The 19,206-nt window shown below is 35.5% G+C and overlaps 2 protein-coding genes across 2 annotated transcripts in view; both read right to left on the bottom strand.

Moving 5' to 3' along the window:
• LOC109091081 (SEC61 translocon subunit alpha 1) overlaps nucleotides 1-2,537 on the bottom strand; it is a 5,644-nt gene extending 3,107 nt beyond the window's left edge. The window contains exons 1-6 of the mRNA XM_042758704.1: nucleotides 2,401-2,537; nucleotides 1,577-1,644; nucleotides 1,424-1,489; nucleotides 1,177-1,255; nucleotides 712-843; nucleotides 98-207 (exon numbers count right to left, since the gene is read on the bottom strand). Of these exons, the coding sequence (XP_042614638.1) occupies nucleotides 98-207; nucleotides 712-843; nucleotides 1,177-1,255; nucleotides 1,424-1,489; nucleotides 1,577-1,644; nucleotides 2,401-2,407 (462 nt within the window). The 5' untranslated portion in view covers nucleotides 2,408-2,537. The remainder of the gene's footprint in view (nucleotides 1-97; nucleotides 208-711; nucleotides 844-1,176; nucleotides 1,256-1,423; nucleotides 1,490-1,576; nucleotides 1,645-2,400) is intronic.
• Nucleotides 2,538-11,468: 8,931 nt separating this feature from the next.
• On the bottom strand, nucleotides 11,469-18,162 carry LOC109091080 (inositol hexakisphosphate kinase 2-like). Its single transcript, XM_042758706.1, has 5 exons — nucleotides 17,516-18,162; nucleotides 15,285-15,498; nucleotides 14,030-14,202; nucleotides 12,852-13,027; nucleotides 11,469-12,762 (listed from the first exon to the last, which is right to left on the bottom strand). Exons 1-5 carry the CDS (start codon nucleotides 17,724-17,726, stop codon nucleotides 12,151-12,153), a joined length of 1,386 nt encoding a protein of 461 aa, XP_042614640.1. The 5' UTR covers nucleotides 17,727-18,162; the 3' UTR covers nucleotides 11,469-12,150.
• Nucleotides 18,163-19,206: the final 1,044 nt, after the last annotated feature.

Genomic DNA, 19,206 nt, shown 5'->3' on the forward strand with positions numbered 1-19,206 from the left:
CATCTGAATAAATATCAGTTTACAGATATATCAGTTTATCACTACAAAAATGGTTAAATATTTCATGCACAGGTGACTATAAAGAATATGAATTAACCTGGATGATGATGAGGAGGCAGATTCCAGCACCCATCTCTGAAGGGTCTCCATACATGCCAGTCATCACATACACGATAGATTGGCCAATGGTGATGATCATGCCAAAGACTGGTGAAAAAATCTAACAGTTAGATGTCTACAAAAGCAAATGCAATGATGACATTAAGATGGGTTTCCCAAAAGAGTACTGCACTGGGAGCTGCATTAGACCTTTCCATTAGTTTCAACAAATGAGGTCACTTAACAGAGTCAGGGGAGAGCCACATTCATGTAACCATGTAAAAATGAATATGGCTTCTAACCTGACTACGGTCTATTAGCTAAATGTTTTAAAGACCACAGGATGTGCAAAAGATGTGCCACTGTGAAGGGATAATGTGTTAATATTGTGACTTGCACTATTGCAAAAAATAATGCAATAATCCTATTTTTTTTTACATGGCTACTTGCCAAATAAATAAATGGTCATGAAATATAGAGTATAAATAAATAACGCTTGTGTGTGTGCGATATCTTTTTTTTTAATGATATGACAAATTTATACGATTCTCTCTCTCCATGCGTGCGTGTAGTGTATTATACACACACACAGACTGTTATAACATATCTTACGTTTCTGAGCTCCGTTGAAGAGGGCTCTATCTTTAGGTGTGTCTCCAACCTCAATGATTTTAGCTCCAGCCAGCAGCTGCATGATCAGACCAGATGTCACAATGGGAGAGATACCCAACTCCATCAGAGTACCTAACACACATTATTAAACTTTAATTAAACTTTTAAACTAAATCCAAATGGCATTTTCCAAAGGTCAATGACTAATATAAAACACACACAAAAAATTTTGCATACCAAATATTACATATAATAGAGCGGATTTGGAGTAAATATTAATTTTGAATAATTTAGTATTATTTATTGACAATCAAACAAGCACAGATTGTTTTTGATTTTCTTAAAAATAAATGACTGTGCAACTGTTATTAATCTGACAGCGATTCCTGATTAAATCATTTGTCTTTAATCAACCTGATGACTGATTCAATCACTGTCTTGCACTGCTGATTCAGGTATACGCACCTCTGTTGGATGCCAGGATCACTCTCATCCAGTAAAAGGGATCTGCTGAGTCTGAAGACATGATTCCAAAGAGGGGAATCTGGAGGACAGAGAGCACAGGAGATCATTCAAACATAAAATTTACGGTCTCCTAAATCAAATAAAATACATCCAAAAATGGTAATGTTTGGTTTGAGAATGATTTTGCTGATCACCAACAGTTTACAGCACTTCAGAGAGCTCAGAGTTTAAATAAGAGTGAACCTACCTGGCAGCACACCAGAAAGATGAACAGCGTGATTGCAGTCCATAACACCTTTTCTCTGAACTGAATCTGTGGGAAAGCGATTCAAAGAGTTAGTATCACTGAAGCGCCACAAGAACATGCAAAGCAAAAGGCTGATGTGATCAAACTGCATACCCTCCTCTCTGGTTTCTGGATCTCAGGTAAGACCGCACAGAATGGCTTTATCACCTCTAAGAATTTAACTGAAACAGAAAAGAGCTGCACTTAAGTTTACAATTCTTATGCCTAACTTGAGAAAACAAGGCAACGTATCCTAAGAGGTCTTGGTGATTCAGGCGACGTGGCTTTAGAGTTTCTGGAGTTCAAACAAGTTACTTGAATCTGTCTCTCTTGCAACGTCATCATTCATTCCAAGAAGAAAACTTCGAACAAAATCACACGATCAGACACTGACATCTGTCCATGAAACTAAAACAAATCACGCTTCAAAACAAAGATAATGACTTACAATTATCGACGTTAGCAGACTTTAAATGAAGTTAACGCTATATTTGAATTATGTACCATGGTCCTAAATAAATTACTTATTGTGCAATATATATAACTTACAAGTTTAAAAAGCATACAACGTATGTGCAATGAAAATAAAAAGCAAATGCATTTGTGACCATGCTAGTTAGCTTATTGGCCAAGTACTAACGTTAGCTGGCCACGGTCGCTTTAAAAATATGTGCATTTACAAATTTGTCCATTAAAGTCACATTTTACACAACAAAATAAACATAACGTCCGTCTTTTTGTAAACTGGACAATAAAACAATGAAGAACACGACATTCTAACAGTAAACAGTTGCTAATCTATAATGAATCTATAACGAATGAAGCACTGAAGCTAAACTGTTATTTAAAAAAAAAAAAAAAAAATTGTTAACAGCTACAGAATGCATTAAACTCCTTTTTAGTAGACTCGAAGTAAAGTAAAAATCATGACGACTCACTGGCCATGGTGTTCCTCTGATGATGGTGCCCTGCAGTCTAGTGGCTAGCTAGCTAGCCCCGGTCAGCGGCTCTATGAGAAGCGTGTTCAGGACACGTCATCAGCCAGAGCACACGCGACATAAACTGGGGGCTGAATGGAAATCGAATAATGTATTAAATGGGCGGGATTAGTGGCCCGGAAGTTGTTCTAAATAACAAATTTTGCAGTTATGCTCTTTTATTTTTTCATTTTTTTGAATTTAATAAATATTTTGGTTTCTAATAGGTGAGTGTGTTCAGTTCAGACGTTCAGACGTAGAGGGTGTCACGTGTTAACTGTTACTTTTCTCAGCGTGGGCCAAAATTGACCAACCAGAGTCATTTATGAGCTAATAAAAATAAAAGACTCTTATAGAAATTTCTGGGGTTTTCTGTTTTTATGCTAGTACAAAACCTTTGAAATTAATGTGTTTAAAAGATTACACAATTTAGTATACATATCCCCAATAACTTAGACAAGCACGTGCTAGATATGAATGTTTTTCAGATAAGGATTGGGCTTCCTGAGCCTCCATCCGCCTCCTGGCAGAAGACTTTTTTTTTTTTTTTTTTTTTTTGTCTCGAAGGACACAGGCTACGGATTTTTTTTTTTTTTCCAGCACATGTGTTATATATATATATAGTATAGATATATATATATATATATTATATATATATATATATAATATATATATAGATATATATATATATATAGATAAAATAAATTTTATAATTTTTTCATTATTTACAAGTTTTATTACAGTTACTTTTAGTCTGTCAAGCTAGCGTGCTGAGATTGACAGATGCATTGATGCAATAGCAACGTTATTCTTTACAAAGATAAACCTTAAGGTAATGTGTATTGTTTTATATTGTTAGAATTATTTTTAACACAAATTACGTTCAATTAGAACCACATATTATTCCAACGTAATATAATGGCGAGTGTTAAGAAGCACAAAATATCAATGTTTATATAGATTTTGTGGTAAATAATTCGTATCTGCGCAAGATAACTGAAATCTTCAGTTTCACGTCTAATTAAAAAAAAAAAAAGACTGAGTGCATCTTCAGCATTGCAGTTTAATATACTTGACACAAATAACCGTCAGGGGGCATCCGTTCACCAGAAATCAGGAGGCTCTTGATTCATGAAAACCTGTTGCCTCGAGGATTTGACTGGTGAATCAGAGGTATTAGAATATACCAAGAAGTATTATGATACCAGTTTTTGGAAATCATACCACATTTATTTGGACATGCACCAATGATAATACCATGATTTTGGGACATGTATCATAATATTGCTAGTATTCTAGCAATTATAATCGTTTGATACCATAGGGATGGTTCTACTTCAGTGCTTTTCAGTCCAGGTCCGTTTTGGGTCCCACTTTATATTAAGTGGCCTTAACTACTATGGACTTACATTTAAATTAATCATTCGGTACAATGCACTTATTGTGTACATACATGTTTTTACCTTGTACTTATAATTTAAAAAAGCCTACATGTAATAACATCTGTAATTAATTTATGTAACTACATTTATAATTATACTGTTGACCCATCCCTTACACCTACCCAAACCACCAAACCTGTACCTAACCTTACCCATATCCCACCTCAATAGCAGCAAAAGTGTTTTGCAATACAATATGAACACAATAAGTACATTGTACTTATTTTTTGATGTAGGTACATAGTAGTTAAGGCCACTTAATAGAAAGTGGGACCCAGTTTTGTTATTTGAGATTATGATGTGATTTGAAAATGGGCGATTCACATTGTCGCAAATCTGACGGATATAATCAGATCATTTTTTTATTATTATTATATAATTATATTAAAATGATTTAATGTAAATGTATTATAGCCTAATTACTAAAAGTATCATTTTTATAAGATGATGTAATTCACATCACAGCACCATTTAAAACTTGATAATGAATTATTTAAGTGACCGTATTTTTTAAACAATTCTAGTTCATTAAAACATGATCAGATTATCCTAGTCTGGTGTCTGCAGCTGATGCAGGCCAATCTGACACACATAATCACTGAGCCCTATAACATTCACACCAACCGGGGAATAAACACATTTCAGAGCAGACACATGGCTTTTTGCTCAGTTCTTTATACACATTTATGCACACAGCAGCTGATTGATATGAGCCATTATCTGCACTTTAATAAAGAGATACTTGTTTAGACTGGTTATATAATGTCAGTGAACTGTGAGATGTGAGATGAGGTGGGGGTGAGCAAATAGCAAATTATTTTTTCTTTTATCATGGTTCATTTTTTTTTTTTTATTTTTACATCTCAGTGTTGTGTCATATAAGGCAAAAATGTCATTTTGCACTTTGTTTTTGTGTGTGCGTGTGTGTGTGTGTGTGATAGTATCATATAAGTAATATATTAGTACTATATATATAATACTCATATATTATATATAAATTACTTTTCCCCTTGTGTTAAATTATATAAAGGAATACTTATTTCAGGCCAGTATGTGGCAGTGATGTTGGAATCTGGACGGGAGAAGAAAGTGGTGCGGGATACAAGCAACACTGGAACATTATAGGAGGTCCATCAATGAGGTGATTTTGACATGCACCCAAGGCCCTTCCCCGCTTCAGGTTAGGTTTGTGGTGTTTTGCATTTCTCAGTGAGAATATGAGTCACTTTCGTAGGCAGGCTATTTTTCAGATGCTGTTGACAGTAACCCAGGGAACGAAAGTTCTTCATTTGCTAACTGTATTGCAGAGTATGATGATTTAGGGGATGGATTGACGTGACATTCCACTTGGCTTAGTCTGATTTCACTTGGTGGGGGGGTTTACAATTTGTACGTATATGACAATTATGTTTTTCTTTTGTTTTTTTTTTAATTTTTGTGTTTTACTCTTATTTTTTATGTGTTTTATATAATGTGTGTCTGATTCACTTGGGTTTGGTTTACAATTTGAGTATTACATCCTATTTTCAATGCCTTACATAAACTGACACCAGTAGCGTATCAGCAGATGGTTCGATTGTGGGGCATCAGAATACCGGAAATATTTCCATCTTAATGAGTTGATAAGTCAAAGGAAATCGAGGGCACTCGATTACTTTGGCCACATTGGCCTTGTGAAGAAGACACAGAGAGTCTTTGATCTAAAGCAGGGCGTACGTGTAAGTTGTCAATGCATTTTTAACCACAGTAAAATGTGGAGCAAATTTTCACATGATAGGCTTGTGGAAACTTTTAACAGTATCAAACACGGGGAAAAAAAATACATGGAAAACCACGTGGTTTCATTTTACAAAGGTTCAGTAAATATACTATTAATGTTTGTATAATTACTCTTTAAGGGAGTGAATTTGTTGTTTTATGTCATTTCGTGGCTTCTAAGGTACAGTTTACACTTATAATATCCACAACTGCATATTAAACATTATAAAACATTAAATTATGATTCTAATTATTATAAATCTGAACATACAATATTTGGATGCATTTGTGGTTGAAATATTGATCATTATAGGGAAAAGAAAAATATTACAGTGGTATATGTTAAAATAGTGTACAATATGTTTAATTTTAAGACAAGTGGCAATTGACAATTGAAAAAACTTACTGAACATTCACAAATTGCTAGTACATTTCACAAATAATTACAAAGAACACCTTAAATTAAACATGGCATTTTGAAGTAGAAATACTGAAATAAAATAAAATGTGCTTAAATAATCTTGAAAAATCTTTTTTCTTTCATTGTTTTTTCAGTAAAACAGGCATCTTGGGAGAGATAATTTATTATAACAAAAACTGTACAAATACTACAAATTACTGAGGTGGTTTATTAATATTTTATCAAAATGTGTGTGAGATTTTTTTCTTTTTTGCCTGTTTGTTTGATTTTTTTTCTTTTATTTTTAGAAATCTTCTATAAATACTGTTAGTGAGTTAGAGAGGCGTCTGATGAGTCAGAATGTGACATTATATCAGGACAGCAGAGGAAAGAATGCAGCAGGCAGAGCACATTACATCTCAACAGATTCATAAACCAAAGAGTGCAATATTAGAATCAGTTGGGAAGTCAATACATTTTTATAATTAGCTCTAGTCCTTTTTTTATTCCTCCTTAAATTGCCATAAGGAAAATTGTAAGAATGCCTATGGACCAGCACCCAAAATATTTTTTTCTGCAGTATTATTGCATATCATTTTAAACCAATATACTATTATTTTATAAGCAGAGCAGAAAAAGGGGAAAAATCACTACAAAGTGGTCCAAATAACGTATGTAGTACACTGTATGTATAATGTTATGTTTAATCCAATGTGTTAATTTAGTTTATTCAGAATATATGGCTGATTGCAAACCGCTTTATAAATATCATAAATGTCTTTATGTCAAGGGTTTTTCATTTTCTATTTTAGTGGTATGCTGTAAAAAAATAATTAAAAAAAATAAAAAAAAAATAAAATAAAACAGGAGCACAACATGAAGGAATTTTTTTACAGGCGTTTTACCTTTTTTTTTTGTTTTTTTAATTTTGTTATTTTGTTTTTTTGTGTTTTAGGTTTATGTTTGTTGTGTTTATAGATAATGTTCTAGTAACAAAAGAACAAACGTATTGTCTGCACACTGATATAACTGCTCCATAATAAATATTTATTGCAACATTTCAACCATCAGGTCTTCGTCAGGCACATTCTATTAAGACATAATAGAAATGAAAATAGAAAAAATACAATTAAATGGAATTAATATTTAATAGAAACAATAAATATATAATAAATAAAAAGTAAATAAGTAAATACATAAACATAAATTTAATACAAAAAAATAGAAAATAGAAAATGTTATATATATTTTTAGGACCTCTCTGTCTGAAAACTGCTTCAGGCAGCTTCATAGCATTCTCTTCCATTTCTTCAACTTTTTAAGTGGACATCAAAGAGCGTCAGTTATGTAAAAACAATGCTTAGTCAACCTTGCCCTTTTTTCTGCCTGCCGAGGGGTTCAGCAGGGCTGAGCTGGTATGACAGAATATTCACATTACAATACACACATCACATAAGAAATAGGACTGGGATAGGAAGTGAAATGTATTCATCAATCATTTGTTTATTCATGCACTTCTCACAAAATAGTCTTTTTACCTTGCAAAGCAACAAACCATTTTCAAAGAGTTTCTTGCACAAATAGAATCACCTGAACAGTATACGTTAATGAAATAAGCCAAGTCAATGTAGCTGATCAGGAACACGTCGGTGGATAGATTTAGTTGATCTTGTTAGTGTAATTGGCAGGCCTGATTAAACACATGTTGACAGCACAGTCTGTGAATGAAGTCAACAGAGTCCAGCTCATGCTATATGGGAACGGCGTTTACGTCATAGCGGTGCTTATGTAAGATTCTAATTCTTCTTTGGTCTGGTTTACTCTCACACTCTCTGACTGTGGTCAAACACTAAAGGGGCATTTATGACCCTAGGGCTGGCCCTTTCACGGTGTGTTTATGTCTTATAGTCTCCTTGAATTCTGCGAATTCTGTCCGTTGCTACAGTGCATGTTGACCTGTAACACTGATGTTAGCTAGTTATCATGAAGCAGTGTGTCTTTTTCTTACCTGTCTGAAAGTTTCATATGAAAAATCATGGCCACAAACACATGCTTTCAGTGGAACTGGAATGGGATGAAATATTGATCTCCAACAAGTCGATGAATTGAGCTCTGTATAATGACCCTGCTGCTACACTGAGAATAACACTGATGACAAATACAGGATCACTCTTGAAATTCCCTTTCCTGAATTATGAAATTGACCTAATACATGAAAGTATCACTACCTAAGACAATAGTTATTCTTTCTCAACATATATTCAATCAGGTCCAAAAACCCACTAGAGAAAATGCTTTTATTTTGCATTTTAAATTCTAACAGTTTTGTCAATTATATTTTCAGCAAAGTATATTTGAGTGAATTAATATATTCATAAACTTTTTAATAATTTTTAAATACTTCATTTATAAAGTTCATTTCATAATCCTAAAATGTTATATAGTGAAAATGCTTGTTTTACATTTTAAATTGGTTTTCTTCACTGTAAATTATATTTTCAGCATAATAAATTTGAGTTGAGTGAATTTATTCATTCATTCATTCATTCATTCATTTATAGACATTTTTCAATTTATTTATAAATGTCTTAATTATCTATAAAAACTGATTTGATAAATTTTATTTAAAAAAACATAAAATATATAGTAAAAATGCTGCATTTATAATTTAGAACAATAATATTTTCAGCATAATAAATTAAGTGAATCTGATTTTTTAATCAAATAAAATTGTAGCTTATTAGTTACTTAAAAAATGTCTTATTATTTATTTTTAAAAATTATAAATTTTATAAATGTTTTTATAAAATGTTAGTGAAAAGGCTCCAATCTTACATTTTAAATTTCATTAAAAAAAATTAAAGTATATATAATTGTAACTTACACTTTTATTTATTTCTTTGTTTTGTAAATGTTAATTTATATTATTTTCTTTAAAAGCTAGAAACTTGTCTTTATCAAAAGCGTCTCACAGGGGCACTTGGAAAGCTGAAAAAAAAAATGATGACTGACAAATTAAATATTTACAAATGTGTGTGCGTATAAATGCGACCTCAAAAGGTGTGACTCAGTTCAGAGAAAAAGACAAAAGAAACCAAGCAATGCTTTGCCCTCACAATGCTCTATTCTTAGGAACACAGAGAGAACAAAGGTAGAATAGAATGAATTGAACTAAACCAGAGCACAGCTGAGTACCTATAATGAGCAAATGCAAATGTTAACTCTCCAAATGAGCCAGCTGCATACTTTAAACCAGTAATTATGTAAGCTGAACATATCCCCCATATGTTTCAGGTTGGGGATGAATTCATTTGATATTTGCCTAACATTTTAAAAGGAGGCATAATTAACGTATGTAGGCCAATGATCCCCAGAGCTAGTGAAAAGAACTAAAAATATGTTACTGTTCCGTTGCCATAGTGATTTCAGTATTACCAAACAGCTCCATTGCCATGGCAACCACTGTGCTGGAGAAAGGGTGATGTTAAAATATACTGACAAACATACAGTCACAAAAAACACCAAATCTCACACACTAACACGCATTGACCAATAACAATTTGCATAACTATTGACACACTGGCGCTCATCCAAGATGTTACATCAAACCACTGGGACAATGCAGTCCACTGAGACACGGGATAAAGCTGATAAAACAACCAAACAGAACAAATGATTAAATGCACACTGTCCTCAAAGCCTGTAAAGCCCATCATTTGGCATCTGAAGCCCCCTGTGAAGTGCTTATGTTTTGGACCAGCTGTTCATGGACTACAATTCACCAAATCTAGCACATTATTATGAGACACTGAGTCCATTTGAGTATTGAATGTTATTATATTGCTGGCCATAAGTTAGGAATAATTATGATTTTTTATTTTATTTTTTTTGCAAGAGGTTTCTTATGTTCACCAAGCCTGTATTTATTTGAACAAAAAATACAGTAAAACTAATTTTAATATCATTACAATTTAAAATAACTATTTTCAATTTGAATATATTTTAAAATGTCATTTATTCACGTGAAGGCAAAGCTGAATTTTCAGCATCATTACCCTAGTCTTCAGTGTCTCATGATCCTTTAGAAATCATTCTAATATGCTGATTTGGTGCTCAATTACTAATAATGATTCTTATTATTGACTCTATAATACACCCTCCAATGTTTTACTGGAGTAAAAACTGTGACAACTAATAAGTGGTTCTCAGTTCCAGTCCTCCCGACCCGCTTCTCTGCACATTTGTTATGTCTCTCTTTGTTAACACACCTGATTCAGATAATCAGCTCGTTAGAAGTGAGCTCTGTGCATGAACTGTGTTCCCAAGTGTGACATCACATACCTCGGTAAATAAATACAATTTAAATTCACGTCTCGCACACTTCAATGCACTTTGAATGGAACATATACGTTTGCTTCGAACTGGAATCATGGCGAAATATAACCTGTGATGTCCCCTTCACAGGGCACTTAACGTTCGAATAGAACAAACGTCTGAAGCGATAAGAGAGACATACAAAATGTGCAGGGCAGGGGGTTGCGAGGACTGGAATTGATAACCACTTGGCCTAACCCCTATCTTAAAGAGTGTTGTTGATAATGAATGTTTTACATGTGCGTCATTTTGTGACAGTGATACCGGCCTATTTGTAACCTAGACAAGAATTCTCGAACAGCCAGTAAAGAGGAAAAGTTCAGGCCACTTGGTCAAGACACCTTGACTTAAAAGATTCACACAGGTCAAGACATCAGCATTCTTAAAACCTGTGATAACGCAGAGTGATTTTCCGCTAGCTCCTTATGAGGACTGTGAAAGCTAAAGAAAACATTCTAAGCAAATTCTTAAAAGAATAGTTTACCCAGAAATTCGGTAGCACTTTATTTTACAGTCCTGTTCCTCATGTACATACTATGTACTTATTATAGTAATTACAATAACTATGTAATAACTAGGTACTAACCCTGAGCATACCCCTAAACCTAACCCTACCCCTAAACCTAACCCTACCCCATGTAGTTACCTTGTATTAACTTTCTTAGATAAATACACTGTAAGTACACTATAAGTACATGTAAGTACATGTACTGTAAAATAAAGTGCAACCAAAAATTCTTTCAAAATTTATTCTCTCATGTCATTCCAAACCAGTATGACTTTCCTTCTTCTGTGGAACACCAGTGTAGATATTTTGAAGAATGTTGATAACCAAATTGTTTTGTTAGTAACCAAAATGTCTTTTATGTTCCACAGAAGAGAGTCACAGTTTTGGAACGACATTTTTGGGCTGACTATAACTGACTATTTACTGCACAATTCCTTATTTAGCATCTTCAACTCAAGACCTAAACTGGGTTTTATCGACTAATAGTGTCTAATTTGATAGACAAAGACAGCACATCTTGCTAAAAAACAAATCAAAGACCAGAATGTAACACAAACAAGTTTTATTTTTCCTCCCAACATACCGTGTACAACAGATATAAGATAGAGGTATCTGAACATGTCAAATAATAATATTTATTAATATCATTATTGTAACATTAATAATATGGAATGTAGTTCTTGAATCCCCATTCACTTTTTCAATGTTTTTTCTTTTTAGTTTATTTAGGAAATATGACAAATAAATAAAGCTTTATTATAGTCTCTGTATTTCAGCTAACTATCTGAATATAGTTGTCTCTTCACAATGGGTAAAGGTGCAAGGGGAGGGTGCTGTAGAGCGTTAACAGTCTTCCTTTTCGCTACATACTATTCCTTCATCAAATAAGGAGCACTCGGAAGCTAATCAAAGTTCCGGAACCTTCTCAAGGAATGAGCACGGGAACGAAATCAGGTCCTTTTCAGTAAATAACCATTTTATCTTCTCAATAAATAGAACAAAAAGGGGAACGGCAGCAACATTGTAACAGTACATGAGTGAGCTGATTGTGTGACGTCACATCGTTAGCTTCTCAACCCTTTTTTATCCTCTACGCACAAAAATCAGGAACCAAAAACAACTGAACTGGTGGAGCTTTGAGATTTTACTGAGCTGAACGTCTCGAGGGATTGAAAGAACGAGGAAGAGAAAGAAACATTTTCCCATTCGAACGCCATGCTGGTTGTGGTTTAATCTGTGCTGTGGTCCTCTAGTTGTGAAATTATGGTGATCAGGTTCTCCAATCCGAAGATGTAACCGCTATCCTGGCCTTCATGGACTACACTGTCCTCGTCGTAGTGCCGACACGTGGTGTGGGCAAAGTCAATCATGCGTACGTCCACCACCGGGCCACTGTCTGATCTGGTCATGCGTCGCACCACAGCAGAGCTGCCGGTGCCGCTACCGCTGCCGCCACAAGCACCGATTTTACTACTGCTGCTGCCCGCACCTGCACCGTGAGGGAATCCAAAAGCACCACCCTCCTCCTCTTCTTCTTCTTCTTCCTCGTCTTCTTCCTCCTCCTCTTCTGAAAGCCCATCCTCTGCGGAGTGGCGTGATCGTGGAGGGTCTCCGTCGTATATTATCAAGAGTGAGCTGGAGTAAAAGCGGTAGCTTTCGCAGGCCTCCAGGGCCGCCTGCATGTCTCGCAGTCTCCGCAGCACCGGCGACAGGAGCTCGCGTCTTAGGCGTCTCCCGTCGTGGAAGAACTGATAGATGGCCTCTTTGAAGCCAGACAGGGTCAGCTTACGGCCGTGGTACTTGTTCATGAACATGAGCTGTCCTGTGTCTGAATGGTAGACCTGGAGGAAAGTGAAGAGGGGCGTGTGAATAAAACATTGTTTTTAAGTGTTTCTAATATTATGGAATTACATTCAGGAGTTAGGTTAACCTGCATGCCGCAGAGGCGCACTCCGATGCTAGCGGACGTGCTCTGCTGACATTTGCGGATCTGGACGGCCTTCTTCTCCTCAGAGGCATCGTCCCCGTGTTGCCTCGTCCCCATCTTCAAATCAAGCACGCATGGAACCGTGTAGCGCCATGTCAAGTTCTCCAACAGGATGAATTCTGATAAGAGGTGCTGGGTTAAAGGAAACGCTGATTCTCATTTCTTTTCAGTGTAACTCTACAATTAACCTTTGTTTTATCTGCATGATAAACAGGCCTGTTTTATCTATTTACCTCACAACTGTCATTCTAATTGTATCAATCCAAGCTTTATAATGTGCTTTTCAAGCTTTTTAATGTACTGTTATTTGTTGTGCAGTATGAATAGCTACAATGAGTAGTGATTTTCATATATATATTTTACTGACTTAAGTAAAATAGGTGTTTCTTTAAAATGTAAATGATTAAACACATTTTGTATATAATTATAAATGTGCTATCATTAATTTTAATTATTTTTTAAATTACATATTACCATCATTTTGAAATACATTTTTCATTAGCAATAAATTATATATATATTTGTATATATTATATTATATTATATATTGTGTGTGTGTGTATATGTATATATATGTGTGTGTGTATATATATATATATGTATATATATATATATATATATATATATATATATATATATATTGCATTTACAGCATTACTTCAGTCATCAGTGTAACATGATCCTTCAAACCATACTAATAAATCATTCTAATATGCTGATTTGGTGCTCAAGAAACATTTCTTATTTTCATTGTTGAAAACAATTCTGCTGCTTAAGATTTATTTCATAATCTTTTTTTTTTTTCAGGATACTTTGATGAATAGAAAGCAAAAGAACAGCAAAATACGAGCATTTATTTGAAATAGAAAACTTTTATAACATTATAAATGTCTTTACTATCACTTTTGATTAATTGAATGCATCCTTGCAGAATTAAAGTATTAATATTTTAGTATTCTAGAGTAATTTCTTAAAAAAATAAAAAAAACATTAGGTTAAGCCTTACTGACCCCAAAAGTCTGAATAGTACAGTATATAAACTTACGGAATAATTTAACAATAAGCAGTAAACTACACTAGACCAATCCTACTTTGTTGTTTGTGGCAGCATTGAAGGATACTGTATTGGTTGCGGTGTTTTGCGTTCTCCTTCATCCTCTGCAGGTGTTGTTGGTGGCACTTGAGGCTCCAGGGGTTGTGCTTGAGCTGAGGGCCAGCAGCATTGCTCCCCTCCAGGCTGTAGTAAAACACCTCGGTCTGCGTGAGCCACTCCAGCTCCTCCTCGCGTTTCACACTGGAGGGGTGAAGGCAGAGGTGGGTCAGCCAGACAGAAAGATTATGGCTAACTTGATGAATCAGTCTACGTGTTTGGTTGAACTTGTTTTAAGAGATCTGAACAAAGCCTTAAGCACATGTGTTAAACTTTGGCATGCAACTTAAGTGACACCCAAGACGTGTGGCTTGCTGAGGCGGGTTAATACCCATGATTCCTAAAATACTAAATCCCCCACAAAGAACAAATGCCTCTTATCTGGCCTTTCACCCCTTCCCCAGTCACACTGAGGTCACTTCTAAGTCACAAAGCTATGCTGGTTACATAACCTCTTGCTAAACTTTGGCTCAAAACACACATTTGCACAAGTCCGGTTGCAAGCAGCTGAGAGTGCATCTGCTCTGCCCAGCTGGGTGTTCTGTGGGTCAGTGCGCTCAGCACTTCCTCATGAAGACAAGGACACTACGATCGGTCACATTCTCACTGAGTCAGACAAGTACTGAGCAGGGCCATTATTACAGGAGAATACAGACCAGTATTATTCAAGAGATGTGGGGTATTGTGGCCTAGGCATTAAAGCTTAAGACTGCTAACTGAAAAGCTGCTGGTTCGATCCGCAAGGAACAGTACATGATTTGTCAGTATTGTGTCCTTGAGAAAGACTCAGAACTTCCCTCCAGTCTTTGTTAAATGACTACAATTTGATCTGAATACACATGAGTTTATTTATGCAATTTTGTGCTACAATGTAACAGGTGGTTGTCACTCAGCCCTACTGTATAGGCCAATATCAAAAGACACTTCCAAGTTTCTATTGTATCCTGGTTTCTGGTCTTTCATTCAATGTAAATCTATTGGATTTGTCCAAATGTTAAAATATTATTTCTGTTGACTACATTACATGCCATTTTAATCACTGTTAAAATTGACTAAAATTAGTCTATCAACAATTCATTGACTAAATCTATAGACATTTTCAAGACAAAAACATTGACTAAAACAACTGTGTAAAAAGGATCACTTCAACGTTTCAACTTTTCAAACCTATTTTTGCATCTATTTTGCATATTGATAAGACGATTGCACAATCCCCATCCCCTCACCTCTTGTCCTTATCCTTCCGACCGTGTCTGGACCGGTCCTTGCTGTAGCCCTCATTGTCCAGTAGCATCTTACTGACCCATTTTATTTTGTTATTAGGTTCCAGGTCGGCCGAGGGGTCCACATTCTCCAGACCCCCAAGCTCACTGTGCAGAGGGTATGCAATAAGACACAAATTTCCTTCCTCATCCTCCTCGAAACTCACCGACACCACACCTGCAAAGGGATGAGAGAGAAAAAAAAACAGGTCAGAGGCGAAATCACAATAACTTCACTTTATTGTGAAGCAAGCAAACAGGAAGTGTCAGAGTTCCGAGCTTAAAGTAAGCTGTCTGTGAAATCTTTAACATCTCTTACCCACTTCTCTTTTTTGCGCTTAAAATTCGCCAGTCTTTAACAAAAGCTACTGAGCCGACAGCACAGGCTGCTCCTAACCTGATAGGAATCACACAATCCATAACAAACAAACAATGAGACAGAAATACTTGGAAAAGAGAGAGTGGAAGCAAAGAAGGCAGAGGGTTAGGAAGAGAGAGAGAGTGAGAGAGAGAGAGAGAGAGAGAGAGAGAGAGAGAGAGAAGTCTGTGAAACAACAACAACAACAACAACAACAGCCAATGTACAGGAGCTGCTTCACTGGATCAGTTTTCTAAAGCTTTCAAACCTCATCAAATGTCTCTTCAATTAATGCCACACAAGAAGGAAACCAGCCGACAAACAAATGACAAGAGGCTAAATTTATGATGAAACAAACACTATTTATTGTCAAACATCATATCACTTCATGACTCAAATTTAAGACCGATTTCAAAAGTATCCAATAAAACACAGTGCTTTAAACCTGGTAAAAAATGAAGGGATCGCATGTGAACATTACAAGAATTACAAGAATGTATTATGAACCCGAAAGACAGTTCCAAAGACATACACAAGCAACACCTTTGCACTGAAAAAAATAATAATAAATAAACAAACAAATTAAAAAAATCTGTTATTCTGAGAGAAGAGAGTCCTAAAAGGGATAATGTTATGAAAAAGTCCATTTCAACCCTAAATAAAAAAAATAACAATAAAACAATTAAAAGAAATAATTTTGTTGTAACTTTTTTTTTAGTTTTTTTATTCTCATTCTCAATAACATTATTCTAGTATTTTATCTAGTATATATCAAAGTAGAAAATAGGCAAATAATTCAATATAATAGTTTTCAATACAAACTTAATATAATATTATTGACATTGACTTTCTACAGTTCAGAAAAATAAATTTCAAAACAACATAAACAACCACATAGATGTTCAAGCTTCTGTTTTGACATCACACCCATCCCCCAACCTCATCCAATAAAAAACAAATGTCCTGCACACTTATTACACTGATAAGCAGGTCATTTAAAGTGTATGGATGCTGCAGTGTGCATCAAAACAGGGCTATATGTATGTGTGTCTGTGTTTTGAAAGAACAGAGGTAGATGAACATAGGCAAAAATCTAAGCGGAGGAACTTGTCTTTCCTGGTGTGTCCTCAGGAATGACAGCAAATTTTTTAAACCATAAGTGTGTGGGAGGCAGTTTATGATGTCCTGTCAGCAGTATTTGAGTCCAGAAAGAGACATTTGCCATTGCTGCTGTTTTTCAAGTTTGTTAAGATGGAAGGCAGTCCACATTCAGGTATTTCATCTTCAAAAAAAAAAAACCCTGACAACCTATGTGTTTGTGTTAAACAAAGTACAGCCTTGCTAGCATACAATAACTTACCTTTTATAGGCCATACCTGAAAGGGACATTTACAAAGAAAACAGTGCACCCAAATATTTAAAGAAATTTAAACTTCCATAAAACACAAAGGCGATGGTTGTGTAAACATTCACTTTTATTGTAAAATAAAAAAAAAAAATAATAATAATAATAAAAAAATAATGATGAAGCGTCTTTTTTTCTCCACTAAATAAAGTAAGTAAACCGGGTTTTGGGACAACCTGAGGGTGAGCAAACAATGGCAGAATTTTTATTTATTTGGGTGAACTGCCTCTTCAGGAATGTATATTGCAACCGCGCCACCGTGAGGACAACAGCGTTAATACGGACCTGCTGACCATCAATAAACTTGAGGATGTTTTTTTGAAGTCTAACACACCGAAAAATATCACATTGTACGCGAAAGACTGTTATGTACAAGAAAAGAATGGCTTTTATAGCCAGGAAAACGGAATAAGACGTCACATTGTTACTTACCTCGATATTGCGGTGTAAACTTCCGCATAGCCGCAGGGAGGCTCTTGTAAAACTGGTGCTCTCGGGGGATGAGGGGCTTGCATATCGTCTGCTCCCCGAAGCGAAGCACACACGAGTGTCCCCCAACCTGGTGCACAAAAGGCTCAAGGAGTACCCCTTTCCCCAAATACCCCTGCGGCTCTGTCTGCATCCCCTCGATGGCTGGGCTCATCCTCCGGGGGCATTAGACTCTCGCTCCTGGTCCAGTTGGACACTAAAGACGTGTAGACGGATGAAACGGACTAGATGGCCTCTATATATTTCTCTGCCTTTCGTTTGATCTCGATTCACTCTATCGTTTATTCACGGTCAGCGATGTAATCTCCGCCGTGTAGCAGAACACTGCAGGTCATAAACAAAAGAAACAGGAAAGAGGAAGGAAGGCGACACGACAGAAGAAAGAACACTGCTCTGTGTTTGGATTCAGTCCTTTCTTTTACGACACGAATAACCCAGTTCGTATCTTCCCTATTTAGCAAAGAGCTCTATATTTGTTCTAAGGGCGAAATTTAGGGAATTTAGTCGAGGAAGAGCCGCTTTAACGGCTAAGTGTCGGCCGCTTTCCTCGGAAGCTCTTCTACTGACACCGTAATCTCTCGCCGAGCTGACAAAATGTCAGCGCTGCATCAGTAGCTCCGCCTCAAACACAAAATCAACCAATCAGAAACGGTGTTGGGTGGCAACAAGCGGAGATGAATGCGAACAAAGAGGGAGGAAGAGTGGGGGAGGGGAGGATGTAGAAGGAAAACAGTCTGGGGAGGAGGGGGAGGAGCTGAGCGACTCAGCTGTTTTTCTCCCTGTGACATGGATGTCTTTCAGGGAAGCTGGCAAAGTGCACATTTTAAGGCACTCGCAAGGGTCACGACACGAAAATGCGGAAAATTCAGTTTACGGGGTACAGGAAACGAAAAAGCATAAATAAAAATTATCTATATTAAATTAAAATATTAAGTGAAAACAATTATAAACTAGTAGATAACATCGACATGGCCAAGAGGTCAAAGAAAAAAAAAACAATATTTTTTAACAATAAGCAATAGGTTTTTTTTTTTCAATTTAATTTGTTTATTTGTATTTTCGCAATACACATTGTTTCAGAGCTGCTTAACATAAATCATGATGTTCATTTTTATAATATCTTAATGCCTTTTATAGTTGCTTTTAGCAGATAAGAGCTGGGTAATAATATAATTTACATTTTGTGATGACCCCAGCAAGGCCTATATAACCTACTGTTTATTGATTTGCTTGAGTATACAGACAGAGTTACTTATTTATCCATATATTATGGAGCTGTGTGTGATAATATAGTTCACATTTTGCGACAATCTAAACAATCAGGCAGCTGAGATTTGCTATATAGTAACTCTTTACAAGAGTTTACTGTATGCATGTGGGTGAAGTTGGATATACTAACTTTATACTATAACTTTATATAGAGAGTTTTGCAACAATAGGCCTATAATAGTATACATATTTTAAGATGATATGAACAGTCACACAGAAATGATTTGTGTACGTAATGGGTACATACTGCTTTACCTGAGTATACTGTACATGCAGGTGGATGTACTATAAATCCACTAGGCGATAATATAGTTTATATTTTGTGATGATATAAACACAATTTTCCCCTTAATCGCATGCTAAAG

This window comes from Cyprinus carpio, chromosome A6, assembly GCF_018340385.1.
Source record: "Cyprinus carpio isolate SPL01 chromosome A6, ASM1834038v1, whole genome shotgun sequence".
Taxonomy (NCBI): Eukaryota; Metazoa; Chordata; class Actinopteri; order Cypriniformes; family Cyprinidae; genus Cyprinus; species Cyprinus carpio.

Excerpts from the sequence above, each read along its gene's own strand:
- LOC109091080 (XM_042758706.1), bottom strand. The coding sequence starts at position 17,726 with ATGAGCCCAGCCATCGAGGGGATGCAGACAGAGCCGCAGGGGTATTTG. Across the intron at positions 15,499-17,515 it reads GTTTACACCGCAATATCGAG|GTGTGGTGTCGGTGAGTTTC; the intron begins GTAAGTAACAAT and ends ATCCCTTTGCAG. Across the intron at positions 12,763-12,851 it reads TGCGCCTCTGCGGCATGCAG|GTCTACCATTCAGACACAGG; the intron begins GTTAACCTAACT and ends ACTTTCCTCCAG.